This window comes from Microtus pennsylvanicus, chromosome 10, assembly GCF_037038515.1.
Source record: "Microtus pennsylvanicus isolate mMicPen1 chromosome 10, mMicPen1.hap1, whole genome shotgun sequence".
Taxonomy (NCBI): domain Eukaryota; kingdom Metazoa; phylum Chordata; class Mammalia; order Rodentia; family Cricetidae; genus Microtus; species Microtus pennsylvanicus.
The window spans coordinates 40,325,307-40,350,596 of record NC_134588.1 but is presented as its reverse complement, the minus strand read 5'-3'; the positions used below and the strand labels follow the sequence as shown (position 1 = coordinate 40,350,596).

At 32.3% G+C, this 25,290-nt stretch overlaps 1 protein-coding gene across 4 annotated transcripts in view; it reads right to left on the bottom strand.

Annotated features, from left to right (window-relative positions):
* The window catches only part of Brinp3 (BMP/retinoic acid inducible neural specific 3), a 366,083-nt gene that overhangs the window by 331,383 nt on the left and 9,410 nt on the right, over positions 1-25,290 (bottom strand). For all 4 annotated transcript variants that reach the window (XM_075988181.1, XM_075988184.1, XM_075988182.1 and 1 more), the window contains one exon: positions 13,863-14,148. In XM_075988181.1, coding sequence (XP_075844296.1) covers positions 13,863-14,098 — 236 coding nt within the window. In that variant the 5' untranslated portion in view covers positions 14,099-14,148. The remainder of the gene's footprint in view (positions 1-13,862; positions 14,149-25,290) is intronic.

The window sequence follows — 25,290 nt, the reverse complement described above, 5'->3', positions numbered from 1 at the left end:
AGCCTCAACCAATTAAATGTTTTCTTAAATAAGTGTCTCCATGATCACGGTGTCTCTTCAAAGCAATAGACACCTAAACTAAGACATTATTTTTATAATGAACCCGTGTAATGAGAATTCTAAATATCATTTTAGTAGTTTTCATTTATTTCGTTGTGATCTGATCATCTTACCAACAATTCTCATTTTTTGATTGCTCTGCTGTTACTTTTCTCTTAATCTGTACAAGCTAAGTCAAAATATTGATCCCATCAATATTACCCTAGCTAATATTTCCATAATTGCTTTTAAAAAATATAATGATCCTGATTTTGGTGAGTCTCACATTTTAATATCAAAATCCAAAATTTGTTTAACTGAGTAGTCTATTCTGTCTGGTGTATTTTATATAAATTCTTCAGCATCTGGACTGAGCCAAGATCATTTACTGCTCAGTCAGAAGACTAAATAAGTTTCAGTTTCCAGTACTCACGTGGTAGTTCCCAACTACCTGTAACTCCAGCTCATGGGGGTTGAATACCCTCTCCTGATTTCATATGTTTCAACACACTTGTGGTACACATAGCTATATGTAAGCACACAAACAAAAATTTAACAAAAATACATTAAAATTTTAACATTAAATCCTTAATACTAAAGCCACTAAGACATTTTTTTTCTAGTGACCATATTTAGAATATAACTGGTATGTGAACATTAATTCTTCCTGAGGTATACCTGGGACTGACAGACTTTTGTGAGTATGAGAAAGAGCATTCTCTATCATAGAGAAGAGCCTTAATAAGACAGAAAAAACTTTCCCTTGAAGACTTCATAAGTCATACTCTGCCAGATCTTAGCGAAATCAGTAGCAAGAATAAAGAACTGATGACATCAGAGCCTTCTCAAGTCACAATTCTCAGGTTCCAGAGAGAAATTCTAGTGGTGTTTTAATCTTTTCTGAAGTGTAACCACTATAGCCTCTTTCTGCTCTGCCACAAATCAGGTTATAGGATGGATTTTTTCTTTATTTTGTTTTTTTTGTTTTTTCTACTGATTACAATTCATTGTTTCTATCAAATCACTTTATTACCATATTTTTGGATTTAGTATACGTGTGTGTCGCTAGAAATAAAGGAGGAGGAAATTTTCATACCAAGATTTGTGAATTCATGAGTGAAACCAAAAAAAAATTGCAACATCTACATGTCAAACACTGTACAGTGAGAAAAGTTAATAAGCTAATGAATATACAACAGGAATAAGGAATGGGTGTTAGTCTAAATTTATGAGAGGAAAAGACAACGGGATAAACAGAAAGCATATTCATTGCATTACATAAGTAGGAAAGCATTAAAAACTCAAAATGTAGTATAGGAAAAAGAGAGCAGAGCTATGGATTCCAGGCATGGAGAAAGAAAAATAGAACAATTACCCAAACCTTCAAAAGAACTCTCCAGGCAAAAGGAGACCTCTGAATCCATGGCACTACTGCTTCACTGGGAGAGTAGCTATGCAGGTCAAAACTTCTCAAACTATATACTTCAAATATTGTGTGATAGTTTTGGCTCAATAAAACTCCGTTATACATATATAAGATCTTTATTCTATTTGTCTGCCATTGAGTTTTATTAGTTGGTGGGACTGACTTAGGTTTCTGAGGACAAGATTCCTCAAGAACACTTTTATCAAAAATGTGCACACACAATATATACCATACAAAAATAAACACATACTATGCACTGTGCAAAATATGCTCACACAGCATTTACTACACAAAATATGCTCACACAGTATGCACTACATGAAAATCTGACAGTGTATGTTTAGAGTTTAGAGTTTGACTAGTACACAATTTGCAATGAAAATAATGAAAATATTCACTATACTGAAACCAATTTTTTCATTCCATATATTTAATTATTCTTATTAGTGTGTTTGTTGTTTTAGTCTTAAAAGCAATTCTGACATGTTCTGCAATAAATGGAATATAAAATTTAGAAATAAACTAGAAATAATAGGTCAATGTGATAAGGCAAAAAGTTCACTGAATTTTTTAAATCAAAAATTAAGCTCAAAATCATTCTGATATTAAATTGAAAGTAAAATTCATTCATCATTTCTATTGCATAGTTTTGAGCTTTCACCTTTCATAAACAGTTAAAATTTTCATGATGTTAATAATACAAATTTGATTCCACCAGAAATATGACTTGTTCAATTATGCATTAGTGCAACCATGCAGGGATTTTCTTTATTTCCTTGTATACTAGCTGAGGACATATGCAACCAGGCACGAAGCATTGTCAACAGATGCAAGGATGTAAAGAAATACTAATATGAACACTTCAACAAAGTCAGTTAGCTAGCTCTGTAAGCTATTAGCAGCTGCCTATATTAGTCCATCATAAACTAGCCAGGTTAAATAAAAATAATGCCCCAAATAAGTAACATAACATTTTTATATGCAGTATCATTGGAGAAAAATGAAATAAATGTCAATAAATTTCATGATCAAATACAAAGCAAAGATTTGCAAAATGTTGGTGAGGAATTATGTATTATAAAAAATACATTTGTTATAGTAAATCTTCAGTGTTCAAAACTGAAAGGAAATATTCTAGGTTTTATATGTATAAGTATAACCATATAGAGAAGAATGGTAAAGGTAGGCTGAATTATTTCATTTCTAAATTGGGATCATTAGATTTTTATTTGAATATAAAGAAAGGTGGTCAGTGCACAAGTCTACAAGATCTGAATGTCTACCCATATCTTAATTACTCAAAAGCAATATGCAAAGTAGGAAGCTAAAGGAAAGTATGTCCGGAAATATAAATCAGAGTTCATCAGCAGAAGACCTGAGTTCAAACCTATTTCATATTTTGGTCACAACCAGATTTCAGAAATAAATAAGCATAGATAGTGAACCTCAAGCAGTATTCTCAGTGAAGTTTTCTAGGCAAGCACAATAAAAAAGAAGCAGTAACTATATTACTAAGTATACAAATATTGAAAATAAAATTAAAACCTATTAATATCTCGTATTTATTCTAATAAGAGAAGGTTAGGAAGCTATGTTTGCCAAAAGGAATAACTGAATTGAATTTGGCATTTTACAATTTCAAATCTGTTTCAGAATAACTATTTATCTGGTTTTGTGTTTTCTAGATCTATTTTTGTTCATATTCTTCCATTTTTTAATTGGTGTAACAAAGGAGAATATGTCACATATTTTCAAAGACACAGAAGTTTAAAGGTGTGTTGTATCATAATGACCAAAATAGGAAACTTCAGACATTTACAAATGAGCAGGACATATGGGATGTTTTTAATATTGCTGTAAATGAATAATTAATATAGCCAATGCTATGACCACTAGAGAAAACAATTGGAGCCATAGAAAGAAAATACGATAGGGTAGTTATTTTTTAGTTAAACAGTAAATAAAGTGAAACTTTGTAATATGCAAATCTGTTAAAGGTTAGCAAAGTAACCTTCATGAGAAAGTGAGAAAGAGCTTAGAAGTTACAGGCCTAACACACTGTGCTCTTCACTGGTAACACAATAAGAATTATTGTGTGGATTCATGAAGTAAGTCACCCTGGGATGTGGTGAGGTGAGAGATACTAGAGATATTAAAGGATTGAGTATATGGTTACTGGAAAGAACACTTAGAGCTGATGTAGATAGCAGAAATTAAAGTTAATTCCTGAGTAATGCAGGTGTTCAATCATTAGAATATATGAGTTTGTCTGAAAGGTTCCTGTCACTTTTAAAATGATAACTGCAAAATGCCCTATCCATTTGTTTATATATTGAATGTAGAGAGAATATTTTTAATTGTTGAATTTATCAAAATTTATATCAAAACCTTACTTTACAAATGATGTTCAGTTGAATGATTGCATATCTTGAAGATATACTTTAATACATTTTAATTGTGTTTATTTAAATTTCTAGCATGTTTTGAGATAATATCTGTGTGTGTGTGTAAGATAAGACAGCACACACACACACACACACACACACACACACACAGCACAGTAGAGAGCCCTTGTTATTTTTTTTAAGCTGCTGCTAATTTCAGGCTGACAGGAGAGGTAGTTTAATTAGTGAACTGCTAATATCTATTTAAGTGAGCAGCCAGGGAAAGCTCTGCTGTAGAAAGGACATGGGAAGACCCTGGCTAGGCCCTTCACTTTGCCTCTTGCAACTGTTTTAAAAATGAAAGAAAGATGTCACTCATAGACTCGTGGATCCTTTATCATGATCAAATGGACACTACAAGTAAATCCTGACAAGGTCAAAATTCACTAATACATGTGTTTCTTGACGTGAGGGAGGTTATGTCATGATTAGCCCATCTTAAGTTGAAAATATTATAAACTGAAAATGTATTTAATATATCCAATATAGCATCCATTATTGCTCAACAGCACAGTACCTGTGGACTGGCCATTTTTGGAAGCTGTGGCTGGCTGCCACTGTCCAGTGCCGCAAGCATTTCCTACTAAACACCGTGCAGGCAGCGAACTGGAGTCTTATGAGAAGCCAGACTTGATGGTTTCTCTCTGAGAATAGAACTGTAAGGCCTTAGAAACTGCTGGGGTGCTTTCTAAAAACACACACTGCATGGAAAAATCATGGCTATGTAGCCAAATCAGTTTTTGAAATGCTAAACTAAATAAGTTAAGGGGCTTCCTTAACATCAGGGTCTCTCAGAAAATTAAATACAGTAGTTATAACATAGAACACTTTGGGTGATAAATGTTAAAAAATACATTTATTTTTGGAAAATGCTGGTTTTAAGGCATCAGAGAAAGTGGGAAGGGAACAAGGTGGGGTAACTGGAATGAATGTAATTGAAACACATTATGTACATGTATGAAAATGTCATAAATCTCATTATTATGTATAATTGTATAATTATGATGTACTAATAAAACATTTTTTAGAAGAAAAAAATGAAAGAAAGAAAGAAAATGATTTTCACAAATGTGGAAAAGAAAGTGAGAATATAAAGAACAGTATGTCTAGATTCACAAAATACAATTCATTTTGGAATACTGCCTATTTCAATAAAAAAAATACAAGTCAATATCTTGCAAACACCAGACCAGAAAGGATGAAAGACAACACTTGTAATTTGTGTGGTTCTCCTTGGAAAAGAGATACTACTGACTATGAAAATCAGGGTTAACAGTTGGATGCAACCATATAAATCAGATAATCAAAGTATTTATATAATGCTGAATCTGTCATTGCTCCATTACTTTCTTTGATTAGTTACATGAACTCACAATTCCTTATATTTTGTATTTCAACACCAAAAAAGAAAATATGAAAACAATGTAAAAATAAAAAGATGCTTAAATATAATTAGTTATGTAAAATAAATATTTTAAATATAATACGGATTATTTATAATTTAATTTAAGAACTGACTCTTATGAAACTGAATTATAGTCCCTAAAGTTTTGAATTAGTAAATTTATTCCTAAATGCAATTATTCTAATATTTTCAAAGGATACTAATGGTATGAATTTTTATATAGAGTCAATTCTGAATTAGGATAAAATAACAAGATTTAAAGTCAATCTCATTGTTTAATTTGAATGATAGATATACTGAATAAACGTGTTTACTAATTGTGTTTGTTTATGTGTAAAACACTTCCGAGAATAATCTTATGACTGTACTGTACAGTGTGCTGCAGACTGATGAAATAGTTCACAGAAATTCAACCAATAGGACTAATAACTTCCATTATATGGTAACCCCTAAAATCATACAAAAGAAGCAAAAGACTTGGAGTTAATAAGGAAAGAGCAGTAATAAATTTTATAAGCAAATACACTGAAACACAGAAGTATATAAAACTGTGTGTTATGATGAAGAAGGTATTTATAAAAGACTTTTAAAAGACAAGGAACAACATATATTTAAATGCTGGACTACACATTCCCAAGAGTTCCCATTTTTCCTTTCTTATAGAATATTGATCTTATACACCTCCTAGGACACCTGGGAACCCCTCCAGAGTCAAGTCTCTTGCCAACATTAAAACGGCCCCCTTAATTAAGATGTCTACTTCCCTGCTCCCTCATCCACCCCTCCTCCATCCCAACTGTCCCATTCCCTCAAGCTTATAAATGAGAAGATATGTAAAGAGCAACTGAATACTTAATTTCACAGATGAGATTACAAAAGCCTAACATTAACAAGGATACTAAAGTCTTAGTCATCTGTATTAAGCAAGTGATGTACGACAAATGGTAGAAAAAAAAAAAAAACCTAAAACACCTGCTTACCACGATGACAGAGTATTTCATTAAAATGAGCTTTGTCTTCAAAGACAAGTAAATGTAAATATGAAGTTGATGTTCAGAAGTTACGTATTGCCTTCTCAAGGAAGCAAAATGTACATAGAAAGATAGAAATAAACAAAGGTAAAAGAAAATCCCGTTTTCAGGGCATTCTGACTAATATGAATAAGTAGATTACCTAAGTGACAGTGACATTCAGGAATAAAAAAGCCCATCGGGTCCATGTTATTATAAGATTTGTGAAATGGGATTCAATATCATTTTATGAAGGATTTTGTTTTATAAGTGAAAGAACCAATCATACAGCAGAAAGATCATACAGCAAAAACACAGTATTAATCTTCTCTCCTCTTTCAGACTCAGTGACCTGAATTTATTTTCTTTGTTAAAAGACTTCTAAAGTATTTTATAGATTTTATATATATGCATATATATATGTATATACATACATATATATATATATATACACATGAATATCTACATGTATGAAGCCTGATTACACTCATGAAGAGTTAATGTAAAACTCAGAAACAGACCAGCGTCATTGCTGTTTTTACTTTCTCATAATATTCTTTTTTTCTCATAATATTCTTTATAAAGTCTTTTAATTTTATTTATAAACATGTAAATGTATTTCTGACATTAACTTGTGACGTCTGCTCCTTTTTTGTTTAAGTATGGTAACATCAATAAAACTCAACATAAATTTGGTTTTTAAACATTTTGGAATGATTTTACTTGTTTTACTAACATTTCAAAAGATTTGGAATTTTCTTTATTATTGATATAGAATATTATTTATTGCCAATAATATTTTAGATCTTTTGAATTTCACTGAAACCAATTACTTTTTTCTTAAATTAAATTTGCTATATTTAAAACTTTAAGTCTTTAGAGTGATATTTTGAGAATTTTATTTTTTTTTTATTTTTTTTTAATTATTTTTTTTATTGATAAAAGAATAAAGAAAAAAAAACAAATTTCCACCTCCTCCCAGCCTCCCCTTTCCCTCCCCCTCCTCCCACTCTTCTCCCCCTCCTCCCACCCCTCTCCTCTTCCCCCCACTCCTCTCCCCCTCCCTCTCCAGTCCAAAGAGCAGTCAGGGTTCCCTGCTCTGTGGTAAGTCCAAGATCCTCTCCCCTCCGTCCATATCTAGGAAGGTGAACATCCAAACTGGCTAGGCTCCCACCAAGCCAGCAGATTGCGTAGGATTAAAACTGCGTGCCATTGTCCTTGGCGTATCATCAGCCCTCACTGTTCGTCATGATCAGAGAGTTCAGTTTTATCTGTTTTTCTATTTTGAGAATTTTAATACATAAGGTATGTTAATTTTATTTATTATTTTGAAATGACTAGTAGTTTGGAATAAAGTCAAATTATACAAATATTTAACATATACATTTAAAAGAAGTATATTATATGTCTTTGCTTTACAAACTTGTACAAAATATAAAATTTATATTCTAATTATGTATATGTCATTTTCTTACATTGCTTTATATTGTAATTCTCTTCATTTATGAAGAGCATGATTTAGCATCTGTGTGGCAATTGCAGTTATTAAATTTACCTAAAGGATTAAATATAGTTAATTCCTCATTAGGTGAAAAGGTTTTATGTGGTCTTGAAGGGAATTACAAAATTACCTCATGTGAGGATTGCAACTTTGTTTCATGTGACAATATGCAACATGCTTCAATTTGTATATGGTAGCGATTGCCAGATCTTTATTTCTTTTTATTACTTGAGATAATTGCACTTTTGACTTTCTTAAAATCACATTTTGCCAAGTTTTATATTTCTAGAATTTTTATTTTGGGAAAGAGTACTTAATTGTTTATTTATCCACAGGAAGATTATTTTAAAATGATGTCATTTTATATAGTCATTTTTTCTCTAAAAATTTTAAATTACATTTAGAAACTTTTTATGATGGAGTTGAGAGAGGAAGGTAACACATGATAGCACATGATAAAGACAGAGGCTAACTTTCTGGAATTAGTTCTCTCCTTCTACCTTTAAACGGATCCCTATCAAATTCGGGTCATCAGATTTGTGTGGCAATGTTTATATTTGTTGGACCATCTACCTGGCTATATATAAATGTGTTTTTTAACTTCTATTTCATAAATTTAAACAAAATCACTTTTGAATATCTGTCTTATTTTTAAAGGTTTTTCTTGGCCTTAACATGACCATATTTCTTGGTGTGTGTTAACCATTTGGGTTCCTGCACCTAGGATATTTTAATCATGTTCCAAGTCAAAGTTAGTCTCACCTAAGAAATATGGTATAACACTTCAATATCATTTTGAAGCAGCTGTATTTTTTGTGTATCTCTCGATGAAATGATTTTATTTGATATTTACTCTTATTTTAGTTTTTCTACTTATCTCACCTTACCTAAACCGATTCTAATACATTTACAAACTCTCGTCTTTCCCAGATCTGTTTCTTTAGATGTAATGGTGTCATATAACATATTGAATTTTTTAGTAAAATAATCAGACATATAATGATGTGCATATGTGTATATATGCATTCATATTGTATATAAAATTATATTACTATATTATTTTATTTTATATTAATATACAGTATTATTGTATATGTATAAATAAGATATACAATATGATACTGATATACATATATGATATTTTTATTACTTCAGCTATAATTATATGTTTACTTTTATTAACATATTTAATCATATTTCTTTTAAGAGTTTGTTCAGGAAACTTCATTTAAAAAAAAAAACAGAATTGATCCCCCCTTCTTCCTATTCTTACATTTACAACATTCTTCAAAAAATTTCTCTGAGGAAGCAAAAATATTTTAACAGCATTGCTTACTTACTTACTCACTGCTGGTGGAATGCAAACTTGCACAACCACTTTGGAAATCAGTGTGGCGGTTTCTCAGAAATGTTAGAATCAATCTACCTCAGGATCCAACAACACCATTATTAGTCAAAGACACAAAAGATGCTCAATCATACTATAAAAGCCTTTGTTCAACTTGTTCCCAGCAGCATTATTTGTAATAGCCAGAACCTGGAAATAATCTAGATGCCCCTCAACCGAAGAGTGGACAAAGAAAATATGGCACATGCACACATTAGAGTACTACTCAGTGGTAAAAAAAAGGACATCTTGAATGTTGCATGCAAATAGATGGAAATAGAAAACACTATCCTGAGTGAGGTAACCCAGACCCAAAAAGAAGAATATGGTATGTACTCACTCATTAGCGCATACTAGCTATAAACAAAGGACATTGATTCGGTAGTTCATGATCCCAGAGAGAAAAGATAACTTGATCGAGGGAGCCATTATAGGGTTAGCAGAAACCTGGATCTAGAGAAATTCCCAGGAATCCACAAGGATGACCCTACCTTAGACCCTAAGCAATAGAGGAGAGGGGGCCCCATCTTGACTTGCCCTGTAGTTAAACTGGTGATTATCTTAAATATCACCATAGAACCTTCATCCAGCAAGTGATGGAAACAGAGGCAGAGACCCCCAGCAGAGCACTGGACTGAGCTCCCAATGTCCAATTGAAGAATGGGAAGAATGAGAATATGAGCAAAGAGGTCAAGACCATGATGGGCACATCCACTGAGACAGACCAATTGAGCTAATGGGAACTCACCAACACCAATAGGACTGGGAAGAAATGAGCATAGGGCCAAACTAGTCCCTCTGAATGTGTTTGAGAGTTGTATGGCTGGGGTAGACTGAGGGGCCACTGGCAGTGGCACCAGGGTTTATCCCTACTTCATGCACTGGCTTTTTAGGAGCCTATTCTCTTTGGATGTATACATTGCTCAGCCTAGAAATAGCAGGGAGGGCCTTGGACCTTCCCCAAACAATATGTCTTACCCTCTCTGAGGATTAATTGGGGGTGTGATGGGAGGGTGTGTGGAGGGGATGAGAGAAGGGGAGGGATTTGAAACTTGGTGAGACATCTATGGATGAGCTCACTGCCTTAGTGGCATTATAACGTTATGCCCCTACTTATTAAGACACAAGTATGTTTATTCCTATTTTATGATTCAAGGGCAAACATTTCTTCAGTGTAACTGGTTTTGTTACTTCATTTTCAGTATTTAAAAGTTTATTTATTTCTATTTTTGTGCGTATGTTTGTGCATTTTGTTTGTATTTTGCCTATGTATCACATACCAGTTTGGTACCCACAGAGGTTGTAAATGATCACTAGATCTCCTGCACTAGAGTTATGGATGATGTTATTCACAATGTGAGTGTTGGGAATTGGATCTTGGTCCCTGTGAAAGTTGTCCTTCTTTTTAACCTCTGAGCCACTTCTATTACAGCCCCTTATTTTATCTTTAAATGTTCTACCGTTTGCTTCTATTTTAAAATCATACGTAAGCATGAATTATAGATTACATCTCCATTTTTAACATGCAACCAAGTAAAAGAAGAATCCATATTCGTATTCTACATGCTCCAGATCCTGAGTCATGGAGGACTCCTGGAGTCATTCATATAAATCTTCAGCATCAATCCTCTTGCACTTTTACTTAGACTTGCCAAGTTTAATAAACAAAGAAACTGACAAATAGTTCTATTAAAATATAATAATAAACAGCAAATATTGTTACCATAAAATATGTCACAATATTATAGAAGGAATATTTCTATAATATATATATCATTTTACTCTTGTAAAACATGTTTCTAATATGGCAAAGGGAATATATTTGCAGTGTGACTACCACCAAAGGGCATTGGCAACACACACCAAAGGCAGTATACTATAACACAGAGACGGATGCAATTTTTTTTTTTTTTTGGTTTTTCGAGACAGGGTTTCTCTGTGGTTTTGGAGACTGTCCTGGAACTAGCTCTTGTAGACCAGGCTGGTCTCGAACTCACAGAGATCCGTCTGCCTCTGCCTCCCGAGTGCTGGGATTAAAGGTGTGTGCCACCAACACCTGGCAGGGATGCAAATCTTATATGAGACATTGTTCCCCTGATTCTAAGCAAAATTTGATAGTACTTTATAAGTGCTTCTATCAAATAAATATAGAATAATAAACCCTTTATTTGATAAAAAGCTTTATTGATAGGGGAGGAAACAATTGTAATTGCTCCTTTGGTGTGTGAGAACCGTGATCTTTAATAATTTCATTTTGCTCTAGTATTTGAAGTGAAAGGGAAGATATGCCTCCAGAAAAGGACATGGGGTGAAGGAAGACAAGGGTAAGGTAAAAAGATTTGACCTAATTATGTTAACATGTCTTGCTTAATATGCTCTAAATTCAGTGCTAATGCCTTCCAGAAGATTTGGCAATATAATATGCCACATGAAGGAGTTTATGGTGGTTATAAGCAATAGTAGATCTGGATGATTACTTTAGAAAATCATATGGTCTTTAAAATGATAAACCAAGTAGATAATGTGGAATATATTAATTTTCCATCTGTTTTAAATATTCATAATTTCCATATCAGTATTTATGGCAAATATATGCAAAAGTTAAAAAAAAGAACTCAAAACTTATTTTCTCTATTGAAAAACGGTTTCCTGTCTGTTGCTGGCTGTCCACGATCTTGCTCCTTAGACCAGGCTCATCACAAACTCAGAGATCTGCCTGCCTCTGTCCCAAGACACACGCAGCTAATGCTTAGCACCTAAAACCTATTTTTGGAGGTAAATAAAAGACAAAAGTAAGGATAACCCCTATAAAATTAGTCTAATACCTAAATCTGAGATTCCTACCCTTTCAAAAATGAAGTCAGTTTCTTCAGAATAAATTTTTGTATATATGGCATTGTAGGGAAAGGTAAGCAATGCCTCTGCCCTTAAAGAAATCCTGGTTGGCAAAATCAAATACCTCTCCTCACCAACACTGAAGAACTTTAATAAGAGGTTATATTATTCATTTCACAGAATTATCATGACCATTGAGTTGCTGATCAACACAAGAGCCTTTAAAATGTTGTAACCCAGGTCAGAAATAGGTGGACCTTAAACCCTCATTTTAAAAAATCTATTCAGCATCTGATCATGTTTTTCAAGCTACAAAATAAGCACATGAGAGAGACTAATAAAATTACTTTTAAAAAGACCAAGCAGTACATGAGCTTTGCAGAGCCTCTCCAAATGTTTTATGTCTTTCAGACTTTCAAGTTTGTGACCCAAATAATGATTTTGATTCAACTCAAAACCTAAAGAAACATGTGGAATATGTCTGCTCTTCACACTTGATGGCAAACCAGTCAAACCACCGAAGCTCATGCATATGACACTTTAAATATCCAGACAGAAACAGATGCCAGCACAACATAGACAATTGCTCTGGTTCTACCTGCCTGCCTGTTAAAAGTCTTGCATGCCTGAAGTGTTAGGCATTCCCACAGTCTTAAAGTCAGGCTTCTTCCGTAAGTCTCTGAAGAGAAGATTTTTAATGAAGCAAATATGCATAAAAGCATATGGCCAGAAATCTCATACCTTTTTCGTCTCTGACAAATTTAGACAGAAAAATCTTAGTATTTGTCACTTTGCTTAAAAGTTAGAATAATATTTTTTTTTTTTTTGCTTCTTAGACCTGATAGTGTTTGCATAGACAAAGAATTTTTTATTTTTTGGAAGTTCAGCAATGAATAAATATGCAATGCAAAGGATACTCAGTATCTTCTTCTAATATGGACTACAAATAAAATTTATAAATTCCTCATGCTCTATAAAAGAGTATGCAGACCTGAAGCACAGTGCCCTCTGGTGCACATACTGCATAAAATAAAAATATTTATATAACCTTATCTGAATGAAACAGACACAAACATAATAAAGTTTGATTCTTCATAAATACCAGCAACTATGAGTAACAAACTCTCCACATAAGAAACAAAGAAATAATTCAAACTGATAATTTGCACAAACAATCTTAATGACAAAGATAAATATGGTCTAATTGATTCAAGTGATGCCTGGTACAGTGATCTATTTAATGCAATCTCTGGGCTGTGTGGGAAAAAGCATTCTTTGGGAATTTTAATAAATGACTTCTTTTGTACAGCTTACTTATACTTCAAGTTTAAAGGATTGATACAGTTAGCAGCCTTACATATTAATCCTCTTCGGGTTGTTTGCTCTTATATCCATCTGTCTGGAGTTCCTTTATAGTTATACCTTTGCTTTATCTCCAAGCTTAAGAATATACAATTACATTCTTGTAAAGAGCATAAATTGGCAGAACTCAGAGGTTTGTAGAAGGTTTCATTCCCCTTTAGGCTGAAGAAAGCCATCAACTGATAAAAGTTTTAAAAGTAATTTTCAAACAGGTGAAATTATAATAAAAAAGATTTCAAGAACACTGGCATATTTTCTCAAAAGTGAGCGAGTTAAGAAAATAGTTAACTATTTTTCTATAATGTGTCACACCTACATGCAGTAATTTTAGATGGCAAGAAAACATCACTGTGGTGTTTGGTCAATGATAACCATTTTGAAACTTTCCATTGGAGCAACCCTTATTTATACACAACCTCCAAGGAGGATATCTACAATTGTTTTCCTTCATACCTGTATATCTTGTATCTTGTGCTAAATCCCTGTCGGCTTCTGTCCACAAAATCTGTATACTCCTGTGAACGATGGAAGGGTCCCTTATCAGAAAGGAGCCAGTCGAAGGGGCTTGTGGCATGCTGGTCAGAGACAGCAGCAACCGCTAAAACCCAGCAATGAAGACTCAGTACTATCCACTCCCATAGAGCCATCAGAGAGGAGAATTCAGCACCAGCTCTGCGCCGCCATATCATGCTTCCACTGGGGATTTAGAGCCTTCATCCTCTCAGCTTTCCCTCAACACCTAGACAGAATACACAGGCAATTAGTTACCCTGCAAGAGACTCTCCATCAACTGAGGTGCTGAGCTGGCAAACTCTGAATTTAGTCTACTAGATGCTTTTAAAATAGGTGATAGCAGAAGTGATCATGAAACAACACAAAATTACTTTTACATTGCTACATATATTTTATACTTTGTATCCAAATTTCCATTTCAATGGAAAAGAAATAATTTTATAAATTATAAGCTATATAAAAACAATGTCATCAACTGAATTATTCATTAAATATCTGGAGTAATAATAAGCGTGAGTGAATATTTATTTTTCTGTTTAAACTATTTATAAAATTCTATATGATCAAAATAATCACGTTTATTATATTATTATGTGAAAGAATATTAAAATGTATTATAAATAAGCAAATGAGGGCATAAATTTTAAAAATATGTAGAGTTGATATTTATAATATATTTTTAATGTTTATGTTGGGATATATATATATATATATATATATATACACATACATTGAGATGTTTATATACATAAAATTTTGGCATTAATATGACACAGTGTGTGTGTGTGAATTTTGAAGACATTTTCATATTCTGGTTATCTTTGTTTTCCACTTTATTTGAGGTAGGAATTTTTGTAGTTTTATGCACTACAGATGCCAGAAAAGCTGGCCCAGGAGATTTTAGAGAGTTTCTTTTTCTGTCTCTGTTCTCTCCCAGAAGGTGTTGGGTTTTTTAATATGCATACTCATACTGCCATGACTTTCTTGTTTTTTACAACAGAACCATACTCATCTCTTATTGTTATGTCAGGGTATCTGGATTTGCTTTGTTTTGTTTTCTAGATAGTATCTCACTGTGTTGACCAGTCTAGACTCCATTGCAGTATGTCTGCCTGTTTCTTAACCTCTTGAAATTGGATTAAATGTGTGTGCTACCACACCTAAATCCTCCATCAATTTTGAGAAATGAATTTGAAATATTTATTCTGAAAATATCTACATAATAAACACAGACTAAAATATTAACTCTAAAAATGTGTGTACAACATGCCTTTAATCCGAGCACTAGGGCAGCAGAGGCAGCTGGATTTCTGTGTGTTCGAGGCCAGCCTGATTTACAAAAGCTAGTTCCAGGACAACCAGGACTGTTTCACAGAGAAACACTGTCTCAAAAAACATTACAAAATAAAACACAAAATAAAATCAAATATCTGAACATTATCAAGCATGTGTATATTGACAGATAATAATAGAAAAAAAAGCTGAATATTTATGGCAGATGTATTTATCCAATAATAGTTTTTTGTATTTTCTTAAAAGTTTTCCTTTATACTAGAAAAATTTGTAATTTAGTTATTTTTCAAGACTTTAAAACATCCACATATATCTCGGTCTTATTCATATGGAAATTCATTTAAAACAATTTACTATCAGGTCTTATATAGTATGATAGGTGTAAAAATATCTGAAGAAATCCATGGCTTCTGATAGTTTACAAACATCATTCTCAAATCAGTCATTTCAAAACTTCCAAATCTCTTGAGTAAAATTTGTATATTTATATATTGTCTTACTTATGTGGGAACTATCTTAAACAAATTTGAGGTTCATTTACATTTATTAACTCATTATTTTGTTGTACAGAGTAATGTCCCTGTGGCAAACAAATATCCCTCATCTTTGCCAACCAAGCATTCATGAATATCTATTCCACTTTAAAAAGAATTACATGTTTTATATTCCAATAAGAATTTTTATTAAACAGATGAAGATATATATGTGCATATATATATATATATATATATATATATATATATATATACACACACACACATATATAAACAATTTGTTTTAGCTCTGTATTCAATATCTAATTGGAAGGAAATAATTTTGATTGAAAGTAATTCATAATCACGCTGTCTTCCAGGGCCTTCTGATTAACAAGTAAACTGAGATGAAGCCTGTTGAAAATTTATAAACAAAGATGACTAATAGCTTTTAAAATGATACTTCCAAAGCAAGATTACATCATCTAAATCACGGAGAACAATTTTACAGACTCTGGATAGTCCGGGTTTGTCTACAGGAGCGGGCTGTGAAACATGATGCTGGTGGTAATAATGTACCAGTAAGCTCTGAGCTGCCTTGCATCTCATTTCCTCATCTGAAGACGCTTTACTTCATCAGTGTTTTGTTACTGAACTGAATGATTAGCATCAATCCTTCTATGAAGGATGGTTTGATAACTTAGTTTCCAAGTTCTAAAAAGTGCTGCTTTCTGCTGTGTTTTGCTGAGACAGCTGGAGTTATCAACTGAGCGTAACTATATTACTAAGGATGCACTATCACAGGATACAATAAGAAAAAATATCAAAAAAGAAATTATCAAATTCATCATCAAGATTTCATTTTCAAATTAGGAAAGCTGTAATATTATCTTGACTTTGCCATAAATAAATTTTGTGATTATTTTGGCTGAAACAAAAAATAAAAATATCAATGCAAAATGTTTCTTAGAAACCCTAATTATATTTTTTAAAGATAATACTAAAATAAAAGGAAGAAAAAACAAGAAATAATGAAAATCAAACTAGAAAACCAAGACTTTATATTGCAATATGTATTTTTAAAAATTAGCATTGGTAACATACTTTTTTCACAAAAGGAGGTAAATATTGATATAGCTTGCTCTTTAAAGTATTTGTTACATATAATATTCTTGAAACCTCCATTTTCACATGTTAATAGTCGTTGTTGATTTTTTCATGCTCTAATTTTATTTGCAAAATACAAATGATCATTAAAAAATCATTGTTTCCAAAACATACCAAAATGATATATGACATAATGTCTAATAACATGAATAATACAAATCATATTACCATACAATTCCTGGAGACAGTAATAATTCCCCCCTAGTCCTCTGTGATCTTGATCCCAATGTCAAATTTTATGTTTATCTAAATTAAGGATATAAAATGTGTCTGAAATTCAAAAAATCTTTAAAAAATAAGGAATCTCACATAATATTAACACTGAATTTCTAATATGGCTGAAAGTATGAATATAAAAACCAGTATTAGAAATTGACTTTTAGAATTGATTTTAACTCATGTCCAAAATAATTTTAAAATATAATTCTATCAAACATCTGTATTTAATTTCAGCCAATGGGAAAACCCATGGAAAGTTGTTGGACCAGTATATTATTAACATTCATTCTCTCTCACCCAAAGCACTCAGTGTCAAATGCACATATATAGTCATAATTTTTAAGAAACAGTAAAATCCAGGAAGGCATCACATATTTCTAGAAGACTCTACACTGGATTCTAAACATTCCACCATGTCAAAGCACTGAAAAAGAAAAAAGAAAAAGCCTCCACATCTATGCTTAGCAAGTCAGAGGCTGGCAAATGTAAAAGAATGAACGCTTTTCTCTAGAGAGTTAGTGTTTTAATTCCAGGGTGGGATAATTCATAATTTAGAAAGTTATAATAAAATGAATATTGCAGTTCATCTACAGTGTGTAAAATAAAGATGGATGTAAGCCATGTTAGGACTAAGAAACCCGTTTCTCTGCCAGACTTATACTATGAGTACCCTGCACAAAAACTGGGTCTTTTCCAATATCAGCAAGTGCTTCTAACTGCAGAGCCATCTTTCCAGCCACAAAGCACTCGCTATTAAAAATGCTTGACAATGTATAAATGTGATTAAATATTAAGTTCCAGGTTAGTGAGAATGGTTATCAAGATTGGGCATGTTACCATGATTGGAGAAAAATGAAAAAACATTTTCCCTATGCCATTTTATTTATTTTTTTATAAAAAGCAAATGGTCAGCCAGGCAGTGGTGGCACACGCTTTAATTCCAGCACTTGGGAGGCAGAGGCAGGTAGATCTCTGTGAGTTCGAGGCCAGCCTGGTATACAAGAGATACTTCCAGAACGACTCCAAAGCTACAAAGAAACCCTGACTAGAAAACCAAAACCAAAACCTAAATAAAACAAAAACAAAAAAACAAGCAACAACAACAAAAAACGTATTTAACACCAAACAGATCTTCTTCAAGAAGAGTCAAACATGATTGTCTCAGTAAGGCTCTCTGTGTATGACACACTGTGTTTTCATTTTAATTTAAATAATAACAATGTGGAGATTGAAATTGGGAAGCTTGAAATGCCTTTCCCTTAGAAAATTCATAAGGATGGATAATTTTGAATGAACTCTGTAATTAAGTAGGAGACAAAAAAAAAAATCAGGTTTGCAAAATATTGTGCTCCTCACACAGTTTTTACAAGAAAATTAACAGCTACGGATCCCATCAATTATGATGATCCTTTTCATCAATGTTCTCTTATTTTGCTCTTTAGAAATGTATAATGTTATATGTTAGTACATTTTAGTCTATTCTTTAGAAAAAATGAGATTCATAGTAAATAAACTGTCATCAGGGCAAATATTCAGCAATAGGTATTCCACACAAGTTGATCCAGCCAATCTCTATCCCATCACACTATCAACTAATTTGAAATGACAGCAAGTGGAAATGCGCTTGGAATAGTACTTCCAGTCTAAAATGAAATAAAACTATAACCTTAAAGAGAAATAGAAAATCCAATTAGAATAGTAATTCAGACTATTATAATCAAATAATCTGAATAAGTGTGTGTGGGGTTATGAAGCTCTGGGTTTGCATGATCTATAGATTTTTTATTTAAGTGAAGGTTCAAGATATATATGATTCATTATTTTTTAAAGTATGTAGCACAAGCAAAAGTCAGAAACCCTTTTCAGGTTTTATGCTATGTACTACATTATTGAAAGTTGTAATAATGAATGATCTGACATATTTTGTGTGTGTTCTGTTCAAAGAAATTATAAAATTAATCCTATAGGTTTAGTTAAATCAATCTTAAAATAAAATAACCCTCAAAAGAAATATACTATCCAAAAAACCTATACCAGAATTAGAGCTGCATAATGGTAGACTTGATAAAAATTCTGTAGAGTTAAATTAAAACATAGTTTACTGAATTGCATCATAAATTTTGATTAAGGTCAGTTTTATCTTGGTGTTCTCAAAATGATCAAATGATGGCAAGATATATATATATATATATATATATATATATATATATATATATATATATATATATATTATCTTTTAATACCATTCCTTAGAAAGACCCTGAATATAAAACGATAATGGATCTGAAGAGATTGCTTTTCTAGATATAGATTAATAATGATAAATATTAAATTTGGCACCCCCACACACCTACATGAACATAGAGCATCAATTCTGTCTATGTGTGTGTGCATGACGTTCTTAGATTTGTATGTATGTTGGCTTAAGGTTTTGAATCCCCATGATGTGTGAGGTTACATCACTTTATTGCTGTAGTGAAATACTGATACTCTACAATTTTAGGTTTGCCATGTCCTAAAACTGCTAACACTTAAATTGGGCATTGGATTTTGAAAGGTGGTGAATTTCAAAATAGTAAAATGAGCCAGAATTTGTCATTTAGTCAATACAACAAATTTATGAACATAATATAGGGTTTACCCATGCGTGTCTTCTTTTTAACATAGTTAGCACTACCCTCTTCCCTTCACTTTTTTGGGAGTGTAGAATGATTACTCTATCTCTGTGCTTTTCCTGAAAATAACCAACTTTAATGTGTAAAAGTGAGAAAACGGTCATGGGAACACTAGCCATTACAGTGTCACTGACACAAATGAGAACAACAAAAAACTTAATGCAGTTTGAAATGACATTCTTTCAAAAATTATGACAGGATTTTACTTTTGAAGTAAAAACAGTTATAAATCACAAAGAGAAAAAGATCACTCACAGCCGTAATGTCACCGAACCACCTATTAGTGGACTAAATAAAACATTAATGATTATATATATATATACACATATATATATGTATATGTATATATATATAATCTAAATTATATATAATATAAAATTCCTTTGGAATATACTATCTTTATCAAATTTGTTATTTAATATAAACTGCAAAGATCAAAATTAAAACTGTATTAGATTGATTCTTCTTCAGGAGTATTCCAAATGTTTTCAATAGGCTGGTAATAACATCTCCAACAGTTTTATTCATGTACTCCGATTACATGGAGTCTTCCTCCCAAGATTGGCTAAGGTCATCCTTTGGAACTGAAAAATGTACATACTATTTTGTACACAGTAAACGTTTAGCACTTGAACTGAATTTAACTTCTTGCCTTCTAACTTCATAGACTAGTTGACTATGTCTTCTGATAGTAGATAGATATTCCCATTATATTTATCTAATAATAGCGCATTATTGTACATTTTTACTTTTTCTTCTCTATTGCATCCAGTTTAGAATGTCGAACTTCCTTGTAGCACTCACATTATGTAGGTTAAAGCTGTATTTAGAAGGGTGTCCTTCTATTCATTTACCTCTGTTAGGTCTTGATTTCAAGGGTCTTTTCTCCTTATTTATTTTAACTCAGAAGGGAACACAGTGCCTCTGAATTATAGCTTTAAGTGTTTTCCATCTTAATGAGGGTGAGTATTCCCCTGGGAGGTACATACTGCAGAGTGAACTAATCTCCTGCTTGATCCTGTCAATACAATCTTGTCCTACCAATAAAGAGGACATTAAATGCTGCTGCCTAATGGTAGGACTGATTAGAAAAAATGAAGAGAAGGTGAGTTTCATTCCTTAACAGAATCCAGCACAGGGGAAAAATACTCTTACCAGCAGAATATGTGAAAACCATTTGAATAGCCAGATAACACTAAGACATGGGTGTTTCCTCATGGGTGAGCATATAACAAATGATGTAAAGTTTATGTAAATCATAACAAACAATGGAGCAAAGGTTAAACTAAAGCTCTTCAGAGACAGATGTTTGAAAATTTATTTATAGTTAGTTGGATTAAAGTCTAGTTTTCAAAGAAAATATGAGAAGGTATAGATGTTACTAGTATTTGTTACTCTTGAAGAGAATCTGGGATTTATTCTCAGTTAGCACATGTTGACTCCTAGTTATCCATGACTCTAATACCAGGAGATCCAAGACCATCTTATGTCCTCTGGGATCACTAGAAATGCATAAAATGCATGTACATATACATGCAGGGAAAGCAATCATACAGCAAAAGTAAAATATTTCTTTAACTAGAGTATGTTTGAAAAGCTCTAAACCTGACTTCAGTCTGGCTTTTTGAATTGTAGTTTTGTAGGTCCTCAACTGGGGTCTGCTGGAGTCATTTCTAGAAGTGTTGTGTGCTGAGTACATTTTCAATGGAACTATACCATCAACAGAGTGGCCCTGTGTGTATTTGGCTGGGTTCCTCATCTTCAACCTTCCCGGTGGTGTCTCATCACTTTGGAAGGACACTTGTGTTTTAAACCAGCATTTTCCTTCATCTGCTCTTCCCTCTGCTCATTTGCCATGCATTGCTGACCAATAGGCTACAATTCTGTTTTCCTTTTGCTTTGACTTTTAACATCTGAGTCAAACATGACTTTCTTACTATAAAATCCCATTTAAACAGTCCTTCAAATACTCTCTTGCCTTCTTGTAAAAATTCCATGAATAATTTTAGAACCGACCAGAAATATATTATAATTAATGTATTCTAGTATCAGAAGAGTGAAACAGAAGACAATCTAAGATAAAGGTTAAAAGAATATACATGTAGAAATAGAGTGGAGAGAGCAATTGCAGGCATTAAGATTCAAAGTGCCTTTACCGCTTTTCCTTTATTTGGCAGAGCCTTACATCTTTGTAGCTTATCAAAGCAAAGCATTTCTTATCAATAAAATAATTTGTCACATATATGTCATTTTTAAGGAAATGTGAAGAGTGTGACAGAATTCATATAGTTTTACTCAGCAACATCCTGGTGCAAACCTATGAAACACAGAAATCATTATCATTTGTCCTAGATTTCATGAATCGTATCCTCAGGTATTTCTTAACAAAGATTTTGAAATACTTTAGAAGTTAATGTTACTATAAAATAATTTGCAAAATGATCACTGCCAATTTGTTCAGCAAAATAAATTGCACTTTTTAACTAAGCTTATAGACTATTAGTCTATTAACAAATAACTCTGCTGAAATACAGTCAGAAAACTTTAAAATTGGGTCACCAAATAGACAATATTATTGTACTGTGAACAGACCAAAAATAATCTCAGAGTTTATCAAATCAGCAAATAAACATCACTATATAATCAGAAGCTATCAGAAACTTGAATAATAATGTGTGCTCTAACCACACATACAGAAAATATTAAATTTATGGAACTTTTTTGGAAGATACAGTTTTTAAAAAGTTATAAAAAAATCTCCTGATTATTAGGTTAATAAAGGAATTCTTTAAAAGAAAGACAATAATTTTCTGATACTTTGATCCAGGCATAATGAGATTAATGAGGCAATTTGTCATCTTCCTCTTTATATATGCCTTTCCATTCACGGTGTCATTCCAAGGTATTTCACCCAACATGAAGGAGGGTCCCATGACTGCTTTATTTCCTAGCATATTTTTAGTATCAATAACAAGGTTCTAGAGGGTGAAGGACCTTGCTAAATGGGACATCTTAGTAATATCTAGAATAAATAATACAAAAAATTCAATTTTTTAAAAAATATTTATTGTATCAATTTCATGTTTTCATTGATTTTGATTATTAAAATCAATTGAGTTACTAACTAAAATGTTCCTGATTCAAAGACGCTAATATATTTTTTAAAAAATAAATAGGATGTCAAATTTTACAGTTAAAATTCTAACCCCTTGTCTAAGAAATTTTCTGGTTTCTTCATGTATCTTTAATTTTTTCCTTTAATACAAACAATGAAAATATATTTTGTATTGTCCTTTCTTATGATGAAGCAATAAGGAATACTCATCTTTAAAGGTAGATATATTTACATTACCAAAGCTAAACATCCATGACAATAAAATGAGTCTCCAAGCATCTCATTTCTCTTAACGGATTACTGAGTTTTGAGTATTCAATTAATAAATAATTATAGGCATCTGCCTGATCATTTCTTATATCAGTAATATTTTCATTGTATTCTTAAAACTTCACATACACAATTAATCAGCTGTTCAACACATAGTTGTTAGGAATCAAAAATAAAAGCCAATCAGAGGTTATGTCCAGTAAGCAAACTAATTCAGAATAACAGGCTTAAAAATTTGTCTAGTGCTCTCCAGTACCTTCTGTACCCTAATCTGACAAATCATGCCAGAACTATTCATATTTTTAATTGAATAATATCTTTTCACCAACCTTAGAATAACTGACCTTGTTGACAGACATGCTGGGTACTGAGATAGAGTCACAGCTCATCATATTTGTGATATATTCAGCTGATAATAAATCCTTTGTTTTTGCTAACAGAGAGCATTGGTTAGCATCACTCCTTTTCTAAATAAAAACTTAAGAAATTTGATATTTTTAAGAATAACTCTTTTTCAAAATATTAATTTAAGGTCTACAGTAATTGAAACATTATTATTTTCAAATGATGATGTGCTAAATTCAGATAGAAATCAATGTAAGGGGCTATGAAATAAAGACATATATTTAAAATAGTTTTCATATTTGAATAATCAGCAAGATTTTCACGAACATTCAGAAAATAAAGAATAAAGTATGTAATGTTATATCTGTTGATTAGAGAAAAATGACTTTTAAGTAGGGCTGCTATTTTGTTACACAATGCATGTTGATTTGGAAATCAACTTGATAGAACATGACAGTAATTACCTCACGACAACTGACACAGGAATAGCTTCTACTACACTTACCTGAGGCCTAATTTAGTGATTTCTACATTTTAATGGGCCGATTATACCAACAAATACTTAGGAAATTGTCATCTTTATCTCAGACACCTTTAAAAGATGGCAAAACATAACAACTTTTGGCCAGTTTTATAATTCCTTAACGATGTAGGAGGCAGATGGATAGAATAGACTTTTGTGTGTCTTATTTACCAAGGATCATTGAAGATAAATCTTTTCATCATTTCAGTTCTTGGAAGCAGCTGCCTTTTACTTGAAATAAGAATTGATTTCCTCAATTATCAGTTGTCTAGAAGGGTTGAAAGGTGATAAAGGCAGTAGTGGTTTTCTGCTCCCCCTCCAGCCAATGATCAACACACGAAAATTGTTACTCATCTTTCAAACTGACTGGACAATGACACATTACATCTTAAGAGTCTTATGGTTTGGTAAAAAATGCAAAAAAAACCATGCTATAGTTTCTCATAATTACAAAATATAACTAAACTTTCCCATATGTAGTCTATCATCCAAGCACAGAACTGTGCATAGCTATATCATTCAATAAATATTGCTCACTTACAATGTCCGTGATCCATTCTTTGTGTTAAAGCTGTGGAAATTTACTGATATAATGGAAAGGGAAGGATAGAGTGCTGGAAATGCTTGAGACCAGAGATGTATCAGCACATAAATGTGTATAAGTTACTTTAAACATAGAGGAAGTCTTAATATTAATTCTGAAAATTATATAGAGTGTCCTTCAAAAATACATTGAGACATTTCTTTCCTTGCTATAAATTTCAAATCTCCATTCTCAAAGATTAGAACCACTAATCTTTGTTCATATTCTGAAACAAGTCAGGTAGGTTTTAGTCTTCGACTGACTTGGAGTGGTTGGGTTGAAACCTTGAAATAGAAGCATTCCAAAAATCTTCAAAACAGAATTTAATGTAATCTTTTTTTCATAGATTAGTTTAATCAGTTTTGAATGTTTATTTTATGGGTATTTGTAGTGGTATGTTATTTGTATTCTGATAAATAAATCTAACAATACACTACTACAGGTATTAATGGTTTGTGTGTGTGTGTGTGTGTGTGTTTTGTTTTGATTTGGTTTTCCAAGACAGGATTTCTCTGTGTAACAGATCTAGTTGTCCTGAAACTAGCTCATGTAGAACAGTTTAACCTCCAAATCACAGAGGTCCACCTGCCTCTGCCTCCCGAGTGTTCTGATTAAAGACATGTGCCACCACTGGCTTGTGGGTATTGATGTTTTTGTTTAGATGCAACATAGGCCAGAAGACAGCGTCAGAGTTCCTAGAACTGG